The following is a 25,107-nucleotide window of genomic DNA, read 5'->3' as shown; positions in this document are numbered from 1 at the left end:
TTACTTTCCTTCATCATTCTGTATGTATATTGTTCCAAACACAAATATATATATAATATATAATATTCTATATTCTAGTTTCCATTCTATTACTTTATAAAAATACAATATTACATTATACCTCCAAATCTCGAATATTTTCTAGACTATGTTTTACAAATATTTTTCTGTTCTTAAATTATTATAGCATTTATTATTATATTATATTTAAAGCAATTTTGATAGGTAACTCTTTCTTCTATACTCTATATATACTCTATTTCAAAAGTTTAATCTTTTACATTTTAAATGAAGAAAAAAATACATATCACTGGCATGAAAATTGTTAAAAATGCAAATGGCAAATACATCTTTTTATAAATAATAACCTAAAATTCTACCAGTAACTATAATGGTATGTAATATATCAGAAAACATTAGAAGGGGAAAAAAAGTAAGTGTATAAATATTATTAAAAAAAAGTCATAAAACAAAATTATTACAGCACAAGGCTATCAAAGGTTATAAAACAAGATAAAGTTCATCTTTTCCTTTTATGTCTTATCCATTAAGCAGCCCATCTATGAGCCTCATTATCACCAGTCCAAGAACGTTCCACATAACCTAATTCTTCTTTGACTTTTTGTACTGTTTCTGGATCACCCATATTTTTACCTAGATTATCAGATATTTTAATAGCTGGATTACCATTAACATCTAATAATTTAATGACAATATTTAAAGGCTCACTCTTAATAGTAGAGTTAGATTTTTTTTGAAAATCATTTGTTAAGTAGGTACCAATACCGAAATTGCAATTCATACCACATTCTTTAGCAACTTGAGCATATTTAATAGCTTTCTCAACATTTAATGAATCCGAGTAACAGATACTTTTAGTAAATTTTGGCATTTTTAACACATTTATGTAATGGTTTGCAACTTTTTTAGTATATTCAGCTGGATCTCCAGAATCTTGTCTAATACCGGCATAAGCATCTGAGTATGGTGGTTTAAATGCTTTCAAAAAATTGTCTGTACCAAAAGTATCACTCAACGCGAGTCCAGCATTATCTTTCCCAAATGTCTTGATCCAATAATCCATTGAGTTTTTATTAGCATTAATATAATCGTTAGTAATGGAGGCAATACCCATAATCCATTCATGAGCCACTGTACCAATTGGTTTAACATTGTATGTCTTGGAGAATAATATATTGGAAGATCCAACAAATAACTTTTTATATTTCTGAGGATTTTCATTTACTGCATTAATTAGCCCTTTCATAACCATATCTTGAGCTTCGAAAGATCTACGACGTCTTGTACCAAACTCACTAAATATTAAACCATTAGAAAGCAAAAGCTCAGCTTTCTTCTGAGCTTTTTCGATTTGACCTTCACAATCCCAGTCAGTATCTACGAATTTAAAATATGCTTCAGATACTAATGCCAATACTGGAATTTCATATAAAATTGTATCTTTCCACAAACCATGAATAGTTAAGATTAAATTATATCTGTCATCTTCATTTTCTAGTTTTTCATAGCTAAAATTGAATTGTTCCTGAGGTTTTAATTGGAATTCGTCACTTGAAATATAGTTCAAATAAGCCTTTGGCAAAAATGAAATTTCCTTTGTTAAGTAATCAATCTCTTCAGCAGTAAATTTCAGTTTACCTAATAAGTCAAATTGTTCGGATAACCAATCAATAGAGGCCTTATTAAAATACATTTGACTGGTTCTATTTGTATATTTATAAGTTACTTTTGCTTCAGGAAAATTTGTAAAAACTGCAGCATGCATAGTTATTTTATACATATCAGTATCTAACAAAGAAGTTATAACTGGTTTTGTCATTTTTAATTTTTAAAATAAATTTGTTTGTTGTAGATAATCCTTTAAGGTAGGTATTCCTTCGTAAGTATTGTTGGCTTTATTTAGTAAATTACTAAAAATATTGTCAAAGCCTAACTAAATTATTATTTTTATTTATTGTATATCAAAAAAAGGATTCCAATATATTTTTATTCTAAAAATTCTGGCTATTTTTTTTTAAAAAAAATATATGCATATAATAGTAATAAAAAAAACAAACAAAAAAATACAGCAGTGAAAAATATTTTTCCCTTAATTTGATTATAAAAATTAAGTATTATTTAGTAGCTGCAAAAAAACGACGTGAAATTAATATGTATTTATACCTTTTATTAATTAAACGAAATAATTTATTTTTAATTTGATAAAACATTAATTGATAACTGCACCATTATTTTCTTCGCCAATTAAAAGGTCATGGAAATCTCCCGAAACGAGGCTTTATAAAAAGGGCATCAGTAATTTTTGAAGTAGTTTTACAAATAGAATATAAAATAATTAATGACAACATTTGGTATATATAGTTTGCTTTTAGGTTTCCCAAATTAAAAAGTAAAGAGTTGCATATTTTAAGTTATTATTATATTACATTTTGAAACTGGTTTAATGAATATTTCCCAGAGTCAATTGGTGGTTTATCTAATTAATATATAAAGAACAGAAAATTAGAAGTATATAGGTCTAAGCTACATGTACTAAGAAATGGTATTAGAACACTCTAAGTAATGATTCTCGTCACACGGTCGAAGAATGCATCCATTTCTACGTTTTGTAGGTTATCAAACATTCCTATAAAAGTATTCATATTTATTATTTTATCACTCTTTTGGCCGTTGATAAAATCTAATGCTATGTCTTCATCGTCATCATCTTCAATGTTTTTAGCATTCTTTTTATTATTTTCAATAAAAACAGAACTATTAGCAGCCTTTGACAATTTTTGTAGTTCAGTTGCAAATGAATTGGATAGCCCATCGAAAATACCTTCTCTATTAATCTCATCTAGCATTTCTGTTTTAACAGCTGTGCTGACAGTACCTAATCTGGAACTAGTATCGATAAAAACGAAGTCATTAGAATAATTCCAGCCAATCCATGATATATATTCATTATGAGTCAGTACTCCTAATTTGTCTGTTAGAGTGGAGTTGAATACAATAACTCTTGATCTATATCTCAAAGAATTTTCACCATTGTCATCCTTTAATTGTTCATTAATTACTAAAGCAATTTCACCTGTATTTTCATTGCAACTTAATAATCTGTTGAAATTACCATTCTTGTAAATACCTTTAACATATGGATAAATATCAAAACTGCTAATTATTTTAGATTCTAGTAAATCTAAAATACAAATAGTTGTACGTGTAGCAATTATTAGTTTTGATTCCTGAGACATTTTGATAGCTTGAATTTCTGAATCTAATGTAAATTCATTAATAAATTTACTGTCGTCTTCACTTTCTATTTTCTTGAAACTATCAAAATCTAAGATGATTAATTTATCGTAAAATGAATGGAATATTAAACTACCATCCTTTGACCATGCCATAGAAACAGAATTGTTAAATAGGTTAAAATTCCCGATCAATAGTTTTGTTAGACACCAGTTTTTTTCATATTCTTCGAATGACCAATATTTCAACCCACCCATATTATCAGAAGTTAAGAATGCGTTACCATTGTTAACTACACTAGGACTGGCTAGGATATTTGTAATTGGTACACTTTTACCATGTGGATTAATAACTTTTGTTTTTAGGAACCATTCAGTACTGCTTGGATCATCGTTCTTTGACCAAAACTTTATAACATGGGTTAATTCTTTAGATGATAATAAATTATCTGGTGGATATTCAACTTCATAAGTAATCATCCATGTACCATTTTTAGTAAATTTAACGTTCATAAGGACTGGTTCTTTGATATTTAATTCAGATCTAACTTTACCCATACTATTATTAACTGCAGAGGATAAGTATTGATAAGATACTTGTTCATTCTTATAAAAATCATAGGCTTGAATAGATGATACATGAGGGAAGTATATCTGTTTGCTAATAGGATTAATGTCGGCACAAGTTGTGTAATCCTGTTTAGTTCTATGTATATTTTTTCCTTTGTTTTTCTTTAATGAGTTTATTTTATTACCAGCAGTAGAATTTTTTGTGGAAAATGCAGATAGTGGTGGAATAGTATCCTTAACAGTTGAATGAAATACCGGTAGAGGACCATTTATAGATAATTTTGAAATTAAGTCAGATGAATTTAATAGTAGTAATTGGTAATCAGAGTTTGAAGTATTTTCAGTCAATTGTAATGTTAATGCATAATATTTATTGTTACAAACAACATCAGAATCTATTATTATACCATTTAAACGAGGTAAGAATTGTTGCATGTTTGTTGACAATTGCCAGAAAATAAGAACCTTTTCCCAACCACCCGATAACAAGTATGTACCATCTTGATTAAATGATAAAGAAAGAACTGTATCGATATGCCATTTCAAAATTCTTGTCTGTAAAACATCTAATGCAATAACATGGATGACACCAGAGGCAAACCCAAGCGCTAATTGTAAACCATTGTCATCAATAGCCATGGCAGATACGTATCTTGCAATTGGTGAGGTATAAGTAGAAGATTTCTTATCCTTAGAAGTGGTAACAAATTTAGATAGTGGGAATTCCACATTAACTGAGACGTCAAAAATTGATTGAACATAAAACATTTTAGTCTTACTATCCTTCCTAGTCATCACAGTGAGCATTTTTTCATTTGATGACCAAGTAGATAGTATAACGTTTTCAAATTGCCTATCTAAGACTAATCTTTCACTTTCCTGTTTTGATGGATAAAAATTATATAATTTATAATGAAATAAAGAGTCATCTTTTTCCATTGGCGATTTTGTTAACAATTTGAAGAAGTTTTGTGATTTATCTTCGAACATTTTCAAAATTTCCTCTCCTGATTTTTCAAAGGATAATTTGTATGTCACTAAGTCCTGAGACAATTTACCTTTATAATTAAGAACAACAACATTACCCTTTGTAGTCAAGATAGTAATCATCTTATTTGGATCCCACTTTCCTCTATCCTCCACAGTGATATCACCTAATGCAATATAGGAAATTAAGTTATTAACATCTTTAAAAATTTTGGATAAAATTTCATTATTTGCATATTTCACTGTCTTTATACACTGTCTAGTATCGATAGAATATATTTTGATTTGGTTATTGAAAGGTACAATATAGTTAGCTTGGTCTGGAGTTAAACATGTAACAGTTTTTTTAGAACAGGAACTGTTGTTACTGTTAGGGAGGGTTGGCTTACCACCAGAAACTACAGATAAGTTATAACTTTGGTGTATTTTGGTCATTATCGTTTAATTCTTTCTAATAAATACCTAACGTTGAAGCTGATCTGCCAGACAGTATGAAACGGGCAGGATCTATATCTTGGGGTTTTTTTAACCTTAATGGACTCAATGAATTATATATTCTTGTTATTTTTTTAATTTGTGAATAAATCTTATTCTTAGAGCTCATCATCATCACTTGCCATCTGGAAAACTTGGATAGCTCATCGCAGAAAATTTTTTTGGAATTTTCGGTCACTACCGACGAAAAACTTGAAATTTTAAACCGAAATCCTAATTCGAAAAAATTTGAAAAGCTGTGAAAATTGATGAGCTGAATAATTCCAAACAGTATAATGAAAGGTTAAATCAAGAATAGTTGAAATCCTAATTATTTTTATCTTACCTATAGAAAAAGTGTCATATCCCAATAGAATAGAGTCTTAGAAAATGATTGTTCCAGTTAGATGCTTTTCCTGTGGTAAGGTTGTCGGTGACAAATGGGAAGCTTACTTGAATATGTTACAAGAAGATGAGTTAGATGAAGGTACTGCTTTGTCTAGATTGGGTTTGAAAAGATACTGCTGTAGAAGAATGATTTTAACCCATGTTGATTTGATTGAAAAGTTTTTGAGATATAACCCTCTAGAAAAGAGAGATTAATTCTAATGCAACTCCGATGTATCTCAATTAAGGCTCTTAATAACAACTAGCTACAGTTGACCACATTTCATTTCATTATTATTTTTTCGAAACTACTTAAAGATTCTTCTTATTGGATTGGTATAAAGTTGCTCTGGTATGCAATTGATTCTTACATTACTAAGCGTCTATTTTTTTTTGTTGTATTCCAATTTTAAAAAATTTTCTAACATTCTAATTATACTCATATCGATTTTGTACTTGTGAGATATTGTGATATATATGCATATCCGGTACTATCCTGCTTACACTTATAAAAACTACACTCTATTCAACTATATTAGTATACAACATATTAAGATATATATATATAAATATATATTTGTACATTTACGTTAACACATTAATCATTTCCTAAAATAAAAGAAAGATCAACCTCATATAAAACTTTCAATTTGTGATATATAGTTTAAGTTTGATATTTCTGTTTACGTTGTAAATTCTAGTTTCATAAAATTAAAGAGAGACATTATTAATTTATTTATTATTTACATTTTTATAACTCTTTTTATATAACAAAATTGAATCCATTTTGTCAAGTGCTAATTCTAATAATTCTTTTCTTTGTTGTAGTTCAATATGTTTAGCGATTTTGATATCCTGTTTAGCGAACATTTCAATCTGTTCATCTGTCAATGCGTTTAATTTTTTATCTAATTCTATTGGGAAATTATAGAAAAAATCACTTAATAATTCCACATTTAAAAATAAAACAGCTGTTGATGTTAATTTATCACTAACTGCATTTAAAAATACCTCCGGACATTGATCTTTTTCACTCGTAGAATTACATTTAATCTTTAATAATTTTAATCTAAAATCTAATACGTCCTTACGTTTCTTTAAAAATAAGGCTTCAGAACCTCTTTCAATTAATAATTTAGACATACCAAGAGTTTCTTCTGGAATGGTAGCATTATTATTACTATCGATATTATTTGATTCAATATAGGACATTACTTGTTTTAATTTTCTACCACCAATAGTATTCCTAATTTTTTCAAATCTATCGTTACATTGTCTCAACTCTTCATTTATTAATTTAATAGATCTTTCGTGAGCAATATCCCAATCTCTATCTTCCAAATCTACTTCGTATTTAAATGGTTTAATACAATTTTCTACTTGATCAGCAGTAGTATAATATTTTGAATTTAAAATTTCAATGGCAGTATTATTTACTAATTCTTTAATTAAATCATGATTTTTCAATTTAGTTAAATCTAATATGTTATTTAATTCTTTTAAAATGGAATTTGTGATTAAAACAGTTGATAATCTACCAACACCAATCTTTGTTAAACTTGAAGAGGCTAATTCTAATTTTCTATGCCAATATAACATATCTGAATCGGTTGTATTTGAAGAATTATTAATTTGAGGATTCTTTGTAGTATTAGATTCTTTTGATAATTCATATATTTGACCATCTTTCCAATAACGAGTAGCCAAGAAATCTAATACTTTTTGATCTAAATTGGCTCTTAATATCGATTTCATTTCATTTCTATTAAATTTTTCTTGAAATTCTTTAATTGTCAATTTTAAAATATCAATATTATTTAAAAGATAAGATTTAGGAGTCAATTGACGATCATTGTACTCTACCTTAAATAAATAAGAAGTATCATCTAATTCTTGTTGAATTAAATCAGACGTTGGTTCTAAAGCATTTGACATGGAAATTTCTAAGATTTTAATTAATTTTTTTCTTAATACTTTTGTTGATATTTGACAATTTTTAAATTCAGATTTATGATCATTAAAGAATTTTTTTTCAAATTGGCGAGTTAAATTTTGTCTTTCAGAAGAAACAGAATTCTTATTCGATTGAGAATTGCCTAACATTGAAGAAGAGGTGGTGGTGGATGAAGAAGAGGCAAATAAAGAGCGAGATTTCATAATACTACTTGCAGTGGTTTGCTTGGGAGGTGATTTTGTAATGACCCCAACATATCCCATTTTCAAAGGATATTTTTTATTATTTAAAATGTTTCTAGCTACGGATGGATCCACTAAATCTAATTTTGTAATGACACCGATGGTTCTTAACCCTTTGGGATCCGCTAATTTAGAAGCTCTTAAAGCTGAACTATTTGCTAAATCCACATCAGCTGCAGAAATGGCTAAGATAATATTCGGTTCTTGTAAATACCTATCACATAATTTAGCAATTTTGGATTTCAATTCGTAAGGTTGATCAGCAGCTTCTATTTGAATATACCCAGGTAAATCTACCAATGATAAATCTGGTACATTTGGTGACTTGATGGTTAATTCAATAGGATCTTCAGAAATAGCTTCTGATGAAGGAACAGACATATTTAATTCTAATAATAATTTGGAAACTTCATTGAAATTCTTGATATTATATTTCCTCATTGCTGGGAAATCTGCGGTAATTTCATTTGCATTAGGAGTATTAACCAATGTTAATTCAATAGGTCTTCTAGTCACCATATTAGAGCCCTTTGGTAAGAATTCTTTACCAACGATAGATTCCAGCACAGATGATTTTCCTGACGATTGAGATCCAATCACGACAATGGAAGGTAAAGTTAATTGTTGTGAAGTTGTGGAATTGATCTTATTTAAGATCGTTCTAATTTCGATCATTTGCTTTGTCAAATTCAACATTTCATCTTGGGTTTGATCCGATGAATATTCATCGTCCTCATCTTCTTCTTCATCATCATCTTCTTCTTCTTCCACATCACCTTCATAACTCTTATCCTCATCAGCTAATGTGGTTAATAGTACTGCAGTACCTAACCCAGTATCTGAACCATTCGTATTGTTATTGTTGTTGTTATTACCAGAATGAGAATCTTTTTTGAACATAGTAGAGTTATTATATGTATCTTTTAAATAATCTGTAATATCTTTCATTGTATCTAATTTATCCTTGGCAAAATTATTCACTTCTTCCAATTTATAAGCCATATAAGAACCAACACCAGCAGCACCACCTGCTATATAAGCAGGAAATTTGACAGTCTTGACAATTAGTTTAGGTATAAATGATAATGAAATGAATCTTTGTTGTGATATAATTGATAAATTATGATTAAAATTTTTCGATACAATCACATTTTTCTTAATAAGTAGTAACGAATTGGAACAATTGTGGTTGTCAATATAGGAATATGATCTTGAGAGAGTTTTAAATCTTAAAAGTTTTGAGAAATGTCGTATAGACATTTGATTATTCCAATTCAACAAAACATTGAATGAATTAGATGATTTCTTAACAAGTATATTTCTAGATGAAACCATGTTCATCCATGAAAGATGTTTATAAAATACTTTGAAAGAATCAGATTTGTCCTTTGTTCTTTAGTAATTATATATCTAAGTTTAAGTAAATATCAAATTGTTTATTATAAATACATTTTTATATATATATACATGTCATTAATTCATAATTCATAGATATCAAAACTCATTAACCCCTCCTTTTTCCCTGGGATCGAATCCCAGCCAGATCCTTTTTTTATTTTTTTTATTTTTTTTATTTTTTTTATATTTTTTTTATTTTTTTTAAATTTCTTTTTTTCTTCTTGGGAGATAACCCTATACTCCATAACCCTGACATTCCCCACCCAAAACCCTCAAAATATAGCGTGTACCCTGACATTCCGGATTTAGAACCCCGGATAACCCTAACGTTCAGAATTTCCCGTACAACGTTTTTTTCGCGTCGCACACGCGAAACTTTTTTCGCACCCTTACCGAAAAGGGACAAATCCACAAACATGTTATCTATCTTCTCATCCCTTTCATCTTCGAGCTTTACCGCTAGCAAAAAACCTCAAACTAACTAACAAGTCATTAGTAACACCAAGATTCTAGTCAAGTTGAACAGCCGTTTGTGCTCCAAAACGATTGAATCGCAGAATACAGTTTAGTAATTGAGTTTAATTTTGGGCAAAAGGGGATTGAGATAAATTAAGAGCAAGTTCAAGAAGTTTAGATGTTGCCTAGATTAATTGGATTTCAGGCGTGTACTGTTATTGTTTTTATTCCTCCGTCTTGTCTTGTAGCTTATTTTCCAAACACTTATCTTATCTTGTTTTGTTATGTTTTTTCTAATAAGATATTTTTTTATTTTTTATTTTTAAATTTAATTTTTTTTTTGCGTTTTGTTGTTTTGTTAAATTTATATAAATACTTGAAACCCGGAATCTCTCCTTGGAAATTAAGATAAAAAATAAGAAAATTTATCCTTTTCCCTCGATTTTAATCTATTTATTTTGAACCTCATTTACTCTTGGTTTTCATCTGATATTTGCTTTAGTTCATCTTACAACATTTTGTTTTTTATTTCTTAATTTTATTAAAGCAAACAAAATAAACAAATAAAAAAAAAAGCCAACTAAAAAAACAGTTTTCCCCCTCCTACTTATCAAAATGCCTCCAAAGAAAGCTACAACTTCCACAGCCACCAAGCCAAAGCCAGCCAAGACTGAATATTCAGCTAATGCCAATCCAAAGAAGAAGGAAGACCACCAGAAGTCATACAAAGAATTGATCACTGAAGCTTTAATCTCTTTGAAGGAAACAAGAAAGGGGTCAAGTCGTCAGTCTTTGAAAAAATATATAAAGGAAAATTACCCCAAGATCGGTTCTGCTCCAAATTTTGATGTTTATTTCAATAATGCAGTTAAAAAGGGTGTCGAAACTGAGGATTTCATGCAACCAAAAGGTCCTTCTGGTCCATTAAAATTAGCCAAAAAGGAGCCTTCCCCATCATCTACCCCAAAGAAGGAAGCCACCTCCACCACTACTACTTCAATAGTCACTACTCCTGTAGAATCTAAATTGAAAGTTAAAGCTACTAAAGCAGTCACTGATAAGAAAGTTAGTAAAAAATCATCATCTTCATCATCAACCACTGCATCTACAACTACTTCAAGTGATAAAAAAATCACAAAGAAATCTACATCTATTGCTGCATCAAAAGAAAAATCAAAATCAAAATCACAAAAGCCTAAATCAAAGCCTTCATCTTCTTCATCTAGTTCTACTCCAACTTATAAAGATATGATCATTAAAGCTATCCAATCAACAAATAATGGTAAAGGTTCAAGCCGTACTGCTTTAAAGAAATATATTAAAGATAATTACTCAAATGTGAGTAGTACTCATTTCGATAACTTATTCAATTCTGCAGTAAGAAAAGGTGTTGAGTCAGGTGTATTAGCACAACCAAAGGGTCCTTCTGGAGTTATTAAGATTCAAAAGAAAACTGCTAAAGTCTCGGCAAAATAAAACATCAAAATTAAAATTTAAATTAAATAAAAGATATCTGAAAAGAATGAAAAAATTATGAATATACATATATTTTCTTTTCCATCCATTTATTTGTTTGCCCAAATTTGTAATCTTAATTGTAATTAATTTTTTTTGTCATTTATTAACATTCTTTCAATTATAATATATGTTAAAATATTTTATCTTCTTTTTTTTTTAATTATTTTCCCATCCTTCTATTTTTTTATTTTTCTAACTACTTTTATCCATACTTCTATCTTTAGTCTATTTTACCTTTATTTTTATTATTTTTTTTTCTCTAAATATGTGTGTTATTATTATTATTATTATTAAATTATTTTTATTTACTTATTATTACTATTATTATTACTTCAAGCTCTCTTCCTAAAAGGAAAGCATTGTATTTTTTTTATTGTAATTGTTTTTTATTTATATATCAATGTATTAATTGATTTAATACTTATACTTAGAAGTTAATAATATATTCTGTTTTAATTTAATATTTTTTCTTTTCCCTCATTATAGTAATTGTCATTTTAGGAAATATGATTGCGGAAAAAAATAGCAATCTCCGCTCATCGATCGATGAGATTTTTTCTAATTTCTTTTCAATTGAAATAAAGCAATTTCACATATAATGATCAATTCTAAAATATATCACTTTTTATTTTTGTGTGTGTTTAGTACCATTTAAAAACTGGTTGATTATATTTTTTAAAGCAAGGTTATCATTGTTATGAATCAAATTAAAAAATTAGATGATAAACCAATCTCCAAAAAATTTGATTCAATTCTACCATACTTACCAAAAAAAGCAAGATTAAATGTCAAAACTATCTGTCTTTTAGATCTTTTATCAACTCAAATATTAAGATTCCTCCTTTTAAATTATCATGATATCTCTAATATTGCCATTCTATTAGACCCAAAATATTCATATTTGGATTCTTCAGAAGATGGAACTCCAAAAATTATAGAACCTGACACTAAATTGTTTCATCATTTAATTCAAATCTTTAAAGATTCTTTACTTTTATACAAATCAGATATAAGCATCCCATTAACTGTTTCAGATATTGTTCCAGGAATTTGGTTAGATATTCAATTCCCTCCTTATTTATTAAAAGGTCATTCCACCTTTATTATAACAACAATTAGAAAAGTTAATATTGTAAGTTATTTATTAACTCTATTAAATTTTTTCCCATTTGGATTTGAATACTTACAAAAAAATTTCTTAAAAATATTTTGTCCATCAACTCTTGAAATTGATGAAGATACTTTATATGATAATATCTTATGTGCATCAGATCATTCAGGAAAATTATTAAAGACTCAAGCGGTTTTATTTTTAGATCTAAAAACACATGCATATATATCAATAATAACACAAGAAATTGCCCAAAAAAATTCCTCCATAACAAAAGATCCGATTAGTTTAGTAAATTTAATTCCGGATGATATTAAATTTAAATATTTAGATATCATCTTTCCTGAAAATATGGCTAATGTTCTATTTACAAAACAAAGTACCTTAACCACATCTCAATTTAATGACATAACTTCGGCTGAACAAGATTTTATTGATCGTTCTTCTCGTAGAAAAGAAAATTTATTACAAGTAACTGATTTGAATCAATTATTAATGGAATATAATTGGGAACAATATATGAAAGGTCTATTAGAATATTGTAATAAGCACCTTGGTTTATTAGTGTGGGGTAGAAAAGGTAGATTGAAATCACCTTTATTCCATGACACGTTGGATAATAAAGGATCAATCCAAGAAAGGGAGGATACAAGTAAATTAAATTTTCCAAAAATATCATCAAAAAAGTCTAATATTGAATTGTCCAAAAATCTTAAAAATGAGGGAAATTCTAAAATAATCAAGAAACGGCCAATTAAAGATCAAATCTCAGAATTAAGCATACCAGAAACATTATTATCTGACCCAGAGCTCGATAATGGGAAAGGGTTTCCAGATCATTCTCTTAAAATTGCTTCGAATAAGGAATTAATTATAAAATCCATTACACCAGATCCTATCGTAGTAAAGGAAATCCAAAATATGCAAAATGCCATGTTAAATAAACCGTCTAAGAAACCAACGTCTAAAAGAATATGGCTTAAGGAAGAAGAAGCAGCTTTAGTCTCTGGTTTAAAAGCTGTGGGTCCTTCTTGGTCAAAGATCTTGGATCTATATGGTCCTGGTGGTAGATATAATGAGGCTTTGAAAAATAGAACTCAAGTTCAATTAAAAGATAAAGCTAGGAACTGGAAATTATATTACTTGAAAAATAAAATTGAGTTACCTGAATATCTGTTAAAAGTAACGGGGAATATATCGAAGGCAAACAAGATTAAAAAAAAGAAGGGCATATAAATCATAACCCTCCTACAAGATCTTCTTCCTATCTATATTAGCTTCAAATAATGTCTTGTAGTAGCAACACCTTTGTGACACTATTACGTGGGTGAAGACTTTAGATACTATTGGTTAGTCGGTTTTTTTTATAGTCGTTGATCAAGTCATCTCTTTTTTTCCTGTAAACATATCAATGCTTTTTATGGCAACTTTCAAGATCAACAAATTTCAGTGACTTCATATCTCAACTCTTCACGACATAACGTATTTGCAATTAGCCTCGAATCTATTTTTGCTTACTTCCTTTTTCTCTTATTAAAAAACCTATATTATCTTTGATGTAATATTATACGTGTTTTTGAGGTTTCGCTTTTCGCAGCACCTATAACATTTCCACAGAAAATTGCGTAGAATGTCTATTTTAGTAATTTTGTAGACCACATAATATTATAAGGGTAATAGTATTGAAATGAAGGATTCAATTATATTAATTTGTTATGAATAACTGAGGTTTACGTGAAATTTTTAATAGAGAAATATTTATGAAGGTCTGGTTTTGTAATCTGTGCCATTATTCCCTAATGGCTGTTTACTCAACATTTGTTAAAATTCTTTATCTTGAAAATTTTAAATTCATAATAATAGCATAAAATTTCATTGGTATTTTGCCTTTTAAAATTTTTTTCTATTATATTAACATTGAATTCAGAATTATAACCTTTAATTTATTTATAATATATAGAACAAGATACTCCATCAAATATATTCTACTCATTATTATTATAATTATTATTATTAACATTGTTACTATTCTCATTAAAAGCTAGGTGAAAACCATCTGCTAAATATCTTACTCAATATAAAATGAGCATACAATCACCGACTTCTGAATTCTCACAAGTTATGGAACAACAGCAGGCTGGTGGTATGCCAGATATTACTATCCTAGAGAATGATATTCAACAAAAGATTGAATTAGCAAGACAGGAAACAAAATATTTGTATAGCCAAATTGATAAAGTAAAAAGTAAAGCACATGATGCAAATCTTCTCGATATGGCTAAAAGTGTGCCATCATTGAAAAAAAATAGTATAAATTTAAGTACAACCTTGACATTAAAGGGCCATAATAATAAAATATCAGATTTTAGATGGACTAGGGATTCTAAATCTATTCTTAGTGCGAGTCAAGATGGGTTTATGCTTATTTGGGATACAACTACTGGTTTAAAGCAAAATGCCATTCCATTAGATTCTCAGTGGGTATTATCTTGTGCTATTTCTCCAAGTGGGAAGCTAGTAGCAAGCGCAGGTTTAAATAATAATTGTACAATTTACAGAGTCTCCAAAGAAAACAGAGTTCAGCAAAGTGTTGTCTCGATATTTAAAGGACATACATGCTATATATCGGATGTGGATTTTTTTGATAACTCAAGAGTCATAACAACAAGTGGTGATATGACGTGCGCCTTATGGGATATCCCTAAGGCTAAAAGAGTAACAGAATATGCAAACCATCTTGGTGATGTCCTAGCAATGTCGTTACCACCACATAACACTGAAAATAGTTCAAATTTATTTGCAAGTTGTGGTTCAGATGGTTATGCGTATATATGGGATATAAGATCTCCAGCAGCAGTGCAAAATTTCTTTGTTAGTGATAGTGATGTTAATGCAATTAAATATTTTAACGATGGTAATTCTATAGTGACAGGAAGTGATGATGGTATAATACATATGTTTGACTTGAGAGCTGATTGCGAAATTGCAAATTATATGCTGAATAAGGAAGGCAGACAAGAAAAGGAGCCTACCTATAGTTCCGTATCAACTTCATATAGCCCGAAGCCTATGAAATCTCCACATTCTTTAAGTTCGATGTATCTAGATAGCCCAGGGCTATTATCATTAGATTTTAGTAAATCTGGTAGACTTATGTATGCATGTTACACCGATATTGGTTGCTTAATTTGGGATACTCTTAAAGCAGAAGTTGTTGGTCGTCTGGATGGACACTCAAATAGAGTATCCGGAGTTCATTCAAGCCCAGATGGTCTTGCTGTTTGTACTGGTTCTTGGGATGCTACAATGAAGATTTGGACTCCATCAACTATGTAGTAATTAAAAATTGAAGGGTTTTTTTGTAAAAACTAAACACTAATTTGTAATATTTATTTCCGGTGTAAATAAATTAAATTCATGGCTTAAATCTTATTCTATTCATTTTTTTTGCTTTGCTACTAACATGTTTCAACGCGGTAAAATTATTTCATTATTTCAGTATTGTTTAATAATTTATTATCGTATTTTTCTTTGGCGAAAAATATTTATAATGGTTTGTATTTATATACATATTTATGATATATATATATATATATGGATATAGTATAATACAGAAGGGTATTTAATTTATTGTGTAATCCCCTTGAACCAGTGAACATGGGAAAGAATTTTAAAGAATTTTAAAAATGAAGTCAGAATTAGAAAGAAGAGGGCAATGTTAATCAGTGTTCTTCTTAACATATTCCCATAAACTCTTCAGCAAACCTTCTGGAAGACTATACAAATCAATTATGAATTCACCTTCTTCAACGTTATTAGTAACGTTCATCTCTGGAGTTCTATTATCAGTAACCATCTGTACAACACCAACAAGATCATCTTCATTAAGTTTTGTGAGACCAAAAGCTAATTTTTCAAGATCCACATTACCTTTAATTGTTGAAGTACTGGAAGTTTTCGCTTTTTTAACTTTAGGTTCTGCAGTGGATGCAGCGGTTTTACGTTTTGTAGTGGCGACTGGTTCTTCAACTGATCCACTTTTTGCTAGTTCAGTAGTTAGAGTTGGTTTATTTAATGGGACTTGAATAACATGATCGACTTCATAAGAATCTTGGAGAAAATTTAAATCATGGGTAACTTTTCTTTCACCTGCTTTTTCTAAAAAGTGCACACTGATATCTAATGGAAATCCACCCCAACCTTGTTCTTCAATTTTAAATGGGGGTTCTTTGAAAGTTCTATTTGGATTGGCAAAAGTTGGATGCAAATGGTAGATAACTTTATCAAATATAGTAGCAGGTACCTCTTTACCAGCTTCATCTAATAAAGCCAATTCAATACTCCATTGACGCATTGGGAAGTTTTCTACTGGAGGTAAATCTGGTAGAATATGTTGTTGGGTTTTAATTCTTAAAGTTCTTTTGACAGACTATTAAAAATAACAATAAAGATCAAATATTCATGGAATAATGCGTGTTATATTGGGCACACAGTATAATTATTCATTATATTAAATTAAGTTGTTAGTAGGTAATTCATATAATTTTGGGAAAAATATTAAGCGATAGCTAAATATTTCAAATAAATAACATACGGCAACCATTGTAGTACTGTATCTACTATATCTTTGGACTATAGTACTCCTTTTGTGTTGATTTTTTGAAATATTCAAATTTTATTAGCATTCTTTTTACTATTATTTATTGAGATAGATATTGAAGCCTATATTTTTCTTCGCTTCAATTTCGCGAAGATATTTGAATAGAATGTGTGCCACAAATTAAGGATTTACGACAGTATTAGATAGAATCTTAAAAGCTTTCCAATTTATTTTTAGATCTATAGATCAGGTAATTAAATAGAGTAGGTTATAGTCAATATATAAATATATAATATACCTATATTAAAAAACTCGATTTGGAACTATGTTAGATATTAAGGATTAAAAATATAATGCTAAAGCTTAAAATAAAAAATAAACCTGTAGGTTGGAGATTAATAGCAGAGTTCAATTTTTCTTCAGTGATAATTTTTGTTTCTGGTTCTTCTTTTTCGACTTTTGGTCTAGCTAGGATGTCTGCTTGGCCATAAGTTTTAGTAATATTTGTGACTTTAGGTTTATGTTTAGCAGTTTTAATCTTTTTAGTTTGAATAACTTTTGGAGCAGATTTCTTATCCAATTCAGTTTCACCAGATTTGTGGAACTCTTCTTCACTATTGCACGGTAAATCTTCAGGGGTCAAACATGGATTTCCATATGGAGTTGTAAATTCAGTACCGTATACCGTACCAAAAGGATCTCCAAAATCTTGTAGTGACGCATATTTTTGCATGACAGTTTGAAGTTCGGGAAACCTTTCTGCCCCTTCGATAGATTTTAATCTGCCCCCTTTTTCAGTAAAAATGTTTCCAAGTAATAATTTGATTCCGTTAGCTTTCTCTTCATTCCATTCCATACTTTCTAAAGAACCATTTTCATTCAGTATTTCTTCTTGCTTTAATAATTCTAAGATTTGTTCAACACTTTGAATATTTAAATTACTAATATCCATATGTAAAAACATGGAATCCAAATCATTCGTTATAGAATCACCCATTATTTGAAGTTCTTCATTTTTCTGTTTTGAATTCTTATTTTTACGACATGTTGAATATTGAATAAATGTTAGTGATAAAATAATCAAAGTTTTAAATTTCATCTTGAATTTTGATATTATTTTTTATAATTTTTAAGACTGTTCTTAAGATACTAACAAGAATAGAACAATTTTTACTAATTCATAAGTTTAAGTACTTGTTTAATTGTAAAAGAAAATTGATTTTATAATTATTTTATGAAAGTGTCACAAATTCAAATGTAAAATTAATAAAGGGTAGAGAGAAAATGGTATCCGCGAATTAAAAAAAATAAATTAATACTACATAAAAAACGAATAATGTTACATAAATATAAAATTGTCTATTAGTTTTAATTTTGTGTTATTGTTACAATGAAAAATAAAAATATGAAAAAGCATCATTAATTCAATAAGATAATGTATCAAACTTCTTTGTAAATGCATTTTCTAGCCAATAATATAATTTTTGGTATACAATGTCTTGTGCATTATGATGAGAAATAGAATGATCTGAATCTGGGAAAATGTGTGTATCATAATTTCTAATATCATGAATATCCATCTCATCTAAAAATTTAAAAGTGTTTTGAATATGAACATTATCGTCAGCTGTACCGTGCATAATTAAGAATCGTTCTAGTTTACCAAATGCTGCAAAATTATTTATTTTTGAAATTTCAATATAACCTGAAGGATTATCTATCGGTTTATTCATATATCTTTCGGTATAAATTGAATCATAAGTTGCCCAATTTGTTACTGGTGCTACTGCCATTGCATATTTAAAAGTTTTACCTTCATCATATTCAATAGTCTTTAAAGTTGCAAATCCACCATAAGACCATCCCCAAATGGCCACTCTTTCTTCATCTATATAGGGAGAATTTTCTTTGATGAATTTTCTAGTAATCTCAGTAATATCTCTTGGCTCCCAATAACCAATTTTTTCTTTTGCCCAAGTTTTAAAGGGCCAACCTTTACCTCCTGTACCTCTTGGTTCAATTTGTAACACTATAGCATCAAGACCAGAAGTCACAGCATTTTCCATAAAGATATTAAATTTAGTGGAAAATGTTTGAGATCCTGGACCACCATAGACATTTACTAAGATGGGGTATTTTTTCTTTGGATTCATATTACGTGGTTTAATTTCCACCACATTAATATCTAGATGAGAATCAGGTATACGAATAGTCTTGAATGAAGTGATAGGTAAATCGAATTTACTTAAACTTTCTGATAATTCATGATTTTTAGTTAAATTGATAATATGTTTATTTTGATCGATATCTGGCGACACTAAATCTGTTAAATATCCAGCGTATCTAGTTGGAACACTAGGACCAGCATATTCCATCATAGCAAATCTACCACTTTGACTGAAAGTGAAATGATAATAATTTTCACCATTTTTGGGGTCTTGTAATAGATTGACATTCAAAGGATCATTAATTCGAACACTATATAATTGTTGTGAAAGAGAATTTATCCTATTGGACATGAAAAAAATTGTATCAGTATCGAATTCATATCCTACTATCCCTTTAGAACCCGAGATTTCCCAATCACCTTTAGTCAATTGAATCTTTTCAACTGAGTTTACCTTTGGATAATAAAATAAGTGATTAAACCCGGAATCCATATCTACTTCTATATTAATATAACCTGAATCCATTCTATATTTTTCAATATTAGAAGGGATAGGTAAAGTAACTTTTTGTTTTTCAAACCAACCATTATATGATGATGAATTAAATGAGTTTGTTAATATAAATTTATTCAATTCAACATTAAAAATTTTAATTTCCATGATTTTAGAAGTTCTATCAGTCAACTTAAACATAACATGATTGCTATCTATCCAAATCACATCATATAAGATGTAATCAACCCCTAATGTATCATCCATCAAATTAATGTCAAACATAACACCTTGTTGGAAATTATATAAATACATTGAGACTAATGGATTTGCTGTACCTGGTTTTGGATAATTGATGACTTTTTGAGTAGAATATAATTTATCATCATCTGAAGTATATTTGGGAATGGAATATTTACCAACTTTTGAATCATTAAATTTAGCAAAGACAAAATTAGATTCATCTGATGACCACCAAAATGCAGAGTCCTTAGCAAGAACTTCTTCTTCATAAACCCAATCTGGTTTACCATTAAGGATATCTAAAGAACCATCATTTGTCAATTGAATAACTTTTGAATTTGCATTGTTAATATTTTTCAAATATAAATTATTTTCATAAACAAAATATATGAAATTATATCTTGGTGAGAATTTTGCATAAGATAATTTAACAATTTGATTTTCTAGAGGTGTAATAGGCTCTATTTCATTTGTGTTTAAATATTTTAACCAATAATAGCCTGTTGTGGAATGTCTGAATTGAACTTCTAGATCAGACCCCAATAATATCTTATTCAAATCATAATTTATCTCAATAGCATGAATGTTATGTAGGATATCATTATATTTGAAACCAGCAGTCCCCAAGGTTAAATCTTTTTCAAACGATTCATCAAACAATTGTCTTGCCACAAATCGTGTACTATCATCATTTAAGGTCCAATATAGCCCTGGATCTTCATCTTGAGATAATGCAAAAGAATGTGGATGAGTAATGAAATGGAAAGGTTTAAAAGAAGGTAAAAAATCTCCATCTAATACTGTTTCAATGCCAAAATTTCTTGTTGAGATATCAAAGTGGTTTTTATCATGTATTAATTTTGATTCTCTGAATAATAATATAATCGCTATAAGAAGAAAGCAAAAGAAAGATAAGATAACGATCGGTAACGATGATCTACGTCTCATGGCATCCGATTTCCTTGGCTTGAAAAAACTCCAAAGAGATTGATCAGCCAAGGCATCCCTTTGTTCTTCTATATCGAATTGCTCTGCAGGGAATTTGTTCCGATTATTAGTATTATTATTAGTAGCATTAGCATTATTATTATTCGCATTGTTATATATACTGGTATCATTTAAATTGTCTTCCAAGGGCATAAGAGTCTCGCTGATTGACGATTGTAAATTATCATAATTCGAATCCATGTTATTATATTCAGAAGCCAAGTATGAATCAGAATTCGTTCTCTGAAGAAAGAGATGACTATTCTTTCTCTTATGAGACCTTGTAGAATTCGACATACCTTTTTACTATCACTTTTTTATTCACTCTAAAAGAAAAATAGCCACGTCTAAATATGCTTCTTAAGGCCAACCAAATGGATTAGTTCTTGATGTCTTGAAACGTCTCATAAGAATGATTATTACGCTGTTGAGGCTTTACTCTAAAATAGGAACTGGTTATGAGCGGATCTAGTCCTAGATCCCATTGGCATCTTAAACCGGATATATCCATGGAGACAAAATTTAAAAAAGTCAGCGGTTCGATTTTACAGCTGATCGTTTATTTTTGTTTTTTTTTATTTTCTAATTTTTTTCATTTTCATCAAGATAAATAAATTTCTTTTTCTTTTTTTCTTTTTTTTTTTAATTTTTCACTTACCGAAAATGGATTTTTCAATAATCAAGGAGAGATTATTTATTGATACTGAAAAAAAAAAGAAATATGATAATTAAGGTTTATGAGATTGGTGTAATATGTAAGATTTGTGATACAATTCAGATAATAAATGATAAATAAAAATAATTACATAAGAAAGATTGGAGGATAATTGTTATCCTGATAAGTTTCTTTTAGTCAAGCTGAGTTTCTTTTAGTCAAGCTGCGTTTCTTTTAGCCATAGACGGAGTGATGCATGTGAGGTTATGCATGCGAGAGACAAAGAGAGAGGTACGAAATGCAATCCTTGTAATAGTATGCTATTATGATGTCATTCGGGTAGAAGGATGCATACGAGAGTAGGACTAATCGTCGTAGATTATAAGATTAGGGTGTGAAATGGCAATTCTACTTGTAGGAAATATGGCTTGATACAGTATGTCTTAAAGAAACTGTGGAATGTAAGGATCTTGGTTTCTTATTCTTCTTATATTTACAAACCCAACAAATCGCTGGGTGGGTTACTACTCTCGAATAAAAGTTAAGATGTGGAAGTTTATAAGGGGTTGGAGACTTTGTCGAGCAAATGGCCGATTCTTAATTGAGATAAAAATGTGGAGAAATTGAATTCTATTCTCTTTAACAAGAAATTTTCTAGAAGAAAATAAATAGGAGATATGGAATCATGTAATGTTATTCCACAATGGTTTAAGAAACAGAACAAAAAAACATGAGGTGTTTGATTTGTTTTGATATCTTGTCGAAACTCAAATAGGTGATGTTATCCACTTTTCTGAGTGGGTGAATTCCCAATTTGTTAATTAAACTAGTGTTTTTTCACTAGAGGGGGAACTGTAAACACAATCACGCCATCGCAAATTTGGCTTTTTACCGAAGCCTACTAAGACAAAAAGGCTGGTGCTTTGTAATATTTAATATACGTATTGAAAAAAGACTACCCCACCGCATTAGCGGTAATCTGATAATATTCTCTTATATTCTACAATGACAATATACGATGACTCTTTGCTATCGGTTCATTTTTGCCTGGAATCGTATGCTCTTGGTATTGGGTAATGCAATATGTAATATACTCCAATGATAAGCTGAGTGTGATGAAATTACATCTTGGAATGGTATATAAGTGCAAGTGATATTTCAGATTAACTGATGGTCTTCATGCACTATTTTGTATACTTGTCTTGCATATGACTCCAAAGCCTTAGGGTTTTACACTCGTTTACAATGGGTACCATGTGTGTAATTCCTTTTTAGTGGCCTTTATTGCTTTCATTATATTTTTATCATTATTGCATTTTTATGATTCTGATTAGTACTTATTAAAATATTTGAAGTTTTACAAGTTTTTTATTATTATAGTGCCATTTTATTACATTGCAGTTGCCGTCTTTTTTTACATTTACATTTATATTTACATTTACATTATTATATTTTACCTTATTGATTTATTTCGGTATACTTTTTGCCAATTACTATTTACAATTGCATTGACTATTCGAGAGAACTCTGTTTCCAACTCCACTTTGCTACGAATTTATGACTGTTTCACATTTATGATACTTTAGTGTGATCGCATTTTACTTACATTTATTGCTATTATTATTTTACGTTATTATTTTTACATTTATTAATTTTACATTACAATTTAACGACCACAATTACGACTACGAACACGATAACATAACTAACTATTAAAAATTAAAAAAACTTAAAAATCAATAAAAAAGAAAAAAAATAAAAAAAGATTCTATTATTATTACAGAGAAATGAAATTTTTGATTTAAGCGGCTTTATTTTTATTTTGGGATGGATTAATTATAATACCGTCACTTTCAGCATTCCGTTTCTTGTTTCATTTACACTTTTTCGTATATTCATATATTATTCCTACTATGCATTTTTGTTAGGCCAATTTGTTATTACTTTAAAAGCATCTCAGTTATTCGTATTATCTTTTCACACCAAAAACCATGGTACCCATTGATATTCTAGCTTTTTGATACTTTTATTAAAAAAAGAAAAATAAAAAAAATAAGTATATTTTCCTATTCTATATTAGCTTTAACGTTATGATTTTTTTTCCTGATTTTTTTTTTAACTTGCCCCTATGCTTTCCCCTCTCTTTACAATTTTGGTGTGAAGATATATTTTTTACTTTCCTTTAAGCAGTTCTCATGTCTTTATATTTTTTTTTGTTAATTTTATATTTTATTTAAAAATTCTTTACAATTTAACACATAAACAAGGGTAACTACATATAAAAGTTTTATTAGCTAAGTTTCTAAAGAGACTATACTATCAACGTCAGTGTAATCAATCATCGAGTCTCTTGTTTGTTGCGGAATGATCAAGTTTTTTTTCAATAAATTATGGATATTATTGCCAGGACCAAATGAAACGATTTTTCCGGGTATCTTTTGTGTATTGTTATCAGTAAATAGTTTGTCAATAGATTTATTAAATTGGACGGTATTAACAGTAGAATCAATGAAATTTTCAATAGCTGAATCGATAGATTCAGTTAATTGACAATTATAATTGGAAATGATTGGAATCTTTAACTTATTTACATTGGAATTTAACCTTGTATACATGAAATTTTTTAAATCTAATCTTAATGGATTTAAAATGGCATTATTATGAAATGGAATATTATTTGGATTAATTAATTTTTTCAATTTTAAATTTGATGGTAATTGAGGAGTTAGGATTTCAATATCTTTAGAAAGTCCAGTTAATACAATTTGATCTTTAGAATTAATATTGGCAATAGTAATTGAAGTATTATTTATTAATTGTTCAACCTCTGGTAAATTTATATCAAATTTTTTGGAGTTTTTATTTAAAATTGCAACTAATTCAAATTGTTCATTGGAAAGAGCCTTTTTTTGCATCAAATAATTCAAAGTATGTTTGATCATCATATCATTTCTATAATTGGCAATTTCATACGCATCTTGTAAATTAAATAATCCATTGATTGTTAAACAAGATAATTCTCCCAAGGAATGACCTATCGAGACTGCATTGGTGAAAGTATTATTGTGATTTAAAGTATAATGATGGAATAATAACGCTGAAATAACGGTTTTACTCCCTGGATTAGTTGGTGTTTGGAAAATTAAATTTAAGAGTTCTTTATTAATTTGCTTTTGTTTAATTACAATAGGTAAGTTTTGTAATAAAGATTTAAACACTAGAAGGTTCGCAGATGAGCCTTGGCCTGGGAAAGTGAATAACGATAGCATGGTTTGTTCTATGGTTTTGGTTAACTCTGCATAATATTAAATGTTTTAAAAATAAAAGTCCGAATGTTATTATTTTTTTTAATCAAGATTCGACTAGATCTAATTTAAGATCCGTGAAATTCCCTTGCAAAAAAGGGTAAATAGGAGATGGGAAAAAAAGGAAGTAAGTAATTAACGGGTTTTAGTCATGAAGTGAAAAATAGTTCTTAAACAGAAAAAAAAATAAATTCTAGTGTTAAAACATGCATATATATATATATATATTATGATGAGTATAAAAAGATAGATGTAATTGTGTTTAGAGAGGTGTAGACCAATTGCAAACCCTCAATTGTGCATCAA

At 28.8% G+C, this 25,107-nt stretch overlaps 11 protein-coding genes across 11 annotated transcripts; 4 read left to right on the top strand and 7 right to left on the bottom strand.

Annotated features, from left to right (window-relative positions):
* Positions 1 to 547: 547 nt before the first annotated feature.
* NPT1 (nicotinate phosphoribosyltransferase) lies at positions 548 to 1,840 on the bottom strand (the record flags this gene model as incomplete). The annotated part of the gene is made up of 1 exon (XM_004178722.1): positions 548 to 1,840. One exon carries the CDS (start codon positions 1,838 to 1,840, stop codon positions 548 to 550), a length of 1,293 nt encoding a protein of 430 aa, XP_004178770.1.
* A 736-nt stretch (positions 1,841 to 2,576) lies between these two features.
* Positions 2,577 to 5,246, bottom strand: NAN1 (Nan1p; the record flags this gene model as incomplete). Its single annotated transcript, XM_004178721.1, has 1 exon — positions 2,577 to 5,246. One exon carries the CDS (start codon positions 5,244 to 5,246, stop codon positions 2,577 to 2,579), a length of 2,670 nt encoding a protein of 889 aa, XP_004178769.1.
* Positions 5,247 to 5,675: 429 nt separating this feature from the next.
* RPB10 (DNA-directed RNA polymerase core subunit RPB10) lies at positions 5,676 to 5,888 on the top strand (the record flags this gene model as incomplete). Its single annotated transcript, XM_004178720.1, has 1 exon — positions 5,676 to 5,888. One exon carries the CDS (start codon positions 5,676 to 5,678, stop codon positions 5,886 to 5,888), a length of 213 nt encoding a protein of 70 aa, XP_004178768.1.
* A 516-nt stretch (positions 5,889 to 6,404) lies between these two features.
* Positions 6,405 to 9,209, bottom strand: MGM1 (dynamin-related GTPase MGM1; the record flags this gene model as incomplete). The annotated part of the gene is made up of 1 exon (XM_004178719.1): positions 6,405 to 9,209. One exon carries the CDS (start codon positions 9,207 to 9,209, stop codon positions 6,405 to 6,407), a length of 2,805 nt encoding a protein of 934 aa, XP_004178767.1.
* Positions 9,210 to 10,337: 1,128 nt separating this feature from the next.
* Positions 10,338 to 11,198, top strand: HHO1 (histone H1; the record flags this gene model as incomplete). The annotated part of the gene is made up of 1 exon (XM_004178718.1): positions 10,338 to 11,198. One exon carries the CDS (start codon positions 10,338 to 10,340, stop codon positions 11,196 to 11,198), a length of 861 nt encoding a protein of 286 aa, XP_004178766.1.
* Positions 11,199 to 11,937: 739 nt separating this feature from the next.
* TBLA0B04080 (telomere repeat binding factor family protein) lies at positions 11,938 to 13,587 on the top strand (the record flags this gene model as incomplete). The annotated part of the gene is made up of 1 exon (XM_004178717.1): positions 11,938 to 13,587. The coding sequence occupies one exon, from the start codon at positions 11,938 to 11,940 to the stop codon at positions 13,585 to 13,587; it is 1,650 nt and encodes a 549-aa protein (XP_004178765.1).
* An 846-nt stretch (positions 13,588 to 14,433) lies between these two features.
* STE4 (G protein subunit beta) lies at positions 14,434 to 15,687 on the top strand (the record flags this gene model as incomplete). The annotated part of the gene is made up of 1 exon (XM_004178716.1): positions 14,434 to 15,687. One exon carries the CDS (start codon positions 14,434 to 14,436, stop codon positions 15,685 to 15,687), a length of 1,254 nt encoding a protein of 417 aa, XP_004178764.1.
* A 382-nt stretch (positions 15,688 to 16,069) lies between these two features.
* SAS5 (Sas5p) lies at positions 16,070 to 16,954 on the bottom strand (the record flags this gene model as incomplete). The annotated part of the gene is made up of 2 exons (XM_004178715.1): positions 16,070 to 16,780; positions 16,946 to 16,954. 2 exons carry the CDS (start codon positions 16,952 to 16,954, stop codon positions 16,070 to 16,072), a joined length of 720 nt encoding a protein of 239 aa, XP_004178763.1.
* A 325-nt stretch (positions 16,955 to 17,279) lies between these two features.
* TBLA0B04050 (uncharacterized protein) lies at positions 17,280 to 18,050 on the bottom strand (the record flags this gene model as incomplete). Its single annotated transcript, XM_004178714.1, has 1 exon — positions 17,280 to 18,050. One exon carries the CDS (start codon positions 18,048 to 18,050, stop codon positions 17,280 to 17,282), a length of 771 nt encoding a protein of 256 aa, XP_004178762.1.
* A 325-nt stretch (positions 18,051 to 18,375) lies between these two features.
* STE13 (Ste13p) lies at positions 18,376 to 21,138 on the bottom strand (the record flags this gene model as incomplete). The annotated part of the gene is made up of 1 exon (XM_004178713.1): positions 18,376 to 21,138. The coding sequence occupies one exon, from the start codon at positions 21,136 to 21,138 to the stop codon at positions 18,376 to 18,378; it is 2,763 nt and encodes a 920-aa protein (XP_004178761.1).
* Positions 21,139 to 23,790: 2,652 nt separating this feature from the next.
* On the bottom strand, positions 23,791 to 24,765 carry MCT1 ([acyl-carrier-protein] S-malonyltransferase; the record flags this gene model as incomplete). Its single annotated transcript, XM_004178712.1, has 1 exon — positions 23,791 to 24,765. One exon carries the CDS (start codon positions 24,763 to 24,765, stop codon positions 23,791 to 23,793), a length of 975 nt encoding a protein of 324 aa, XP_004178760.1.
* Positions 24,766 to 25,107: the final 342 nt, after the last annotated feature.

Source organism: Henningerozyma blattae, chromosome 2 (genome assembly GCF_000315915.1).
Source record: "Henningerozyma blattae CBS 6284 chromosome 2, complete genome".
Taxonomy (NCBI): domain Eukaryota; kingdom Fungi; phylum Ascomycota; class Saccharomycetes; order Saccharomycetales; family Saccharomycetaceae; genus Henningerozyma; species Henningerozyma blattae.
This window is presented reverse-complemented; position numbering and strand designations above follow the sequence as displayed.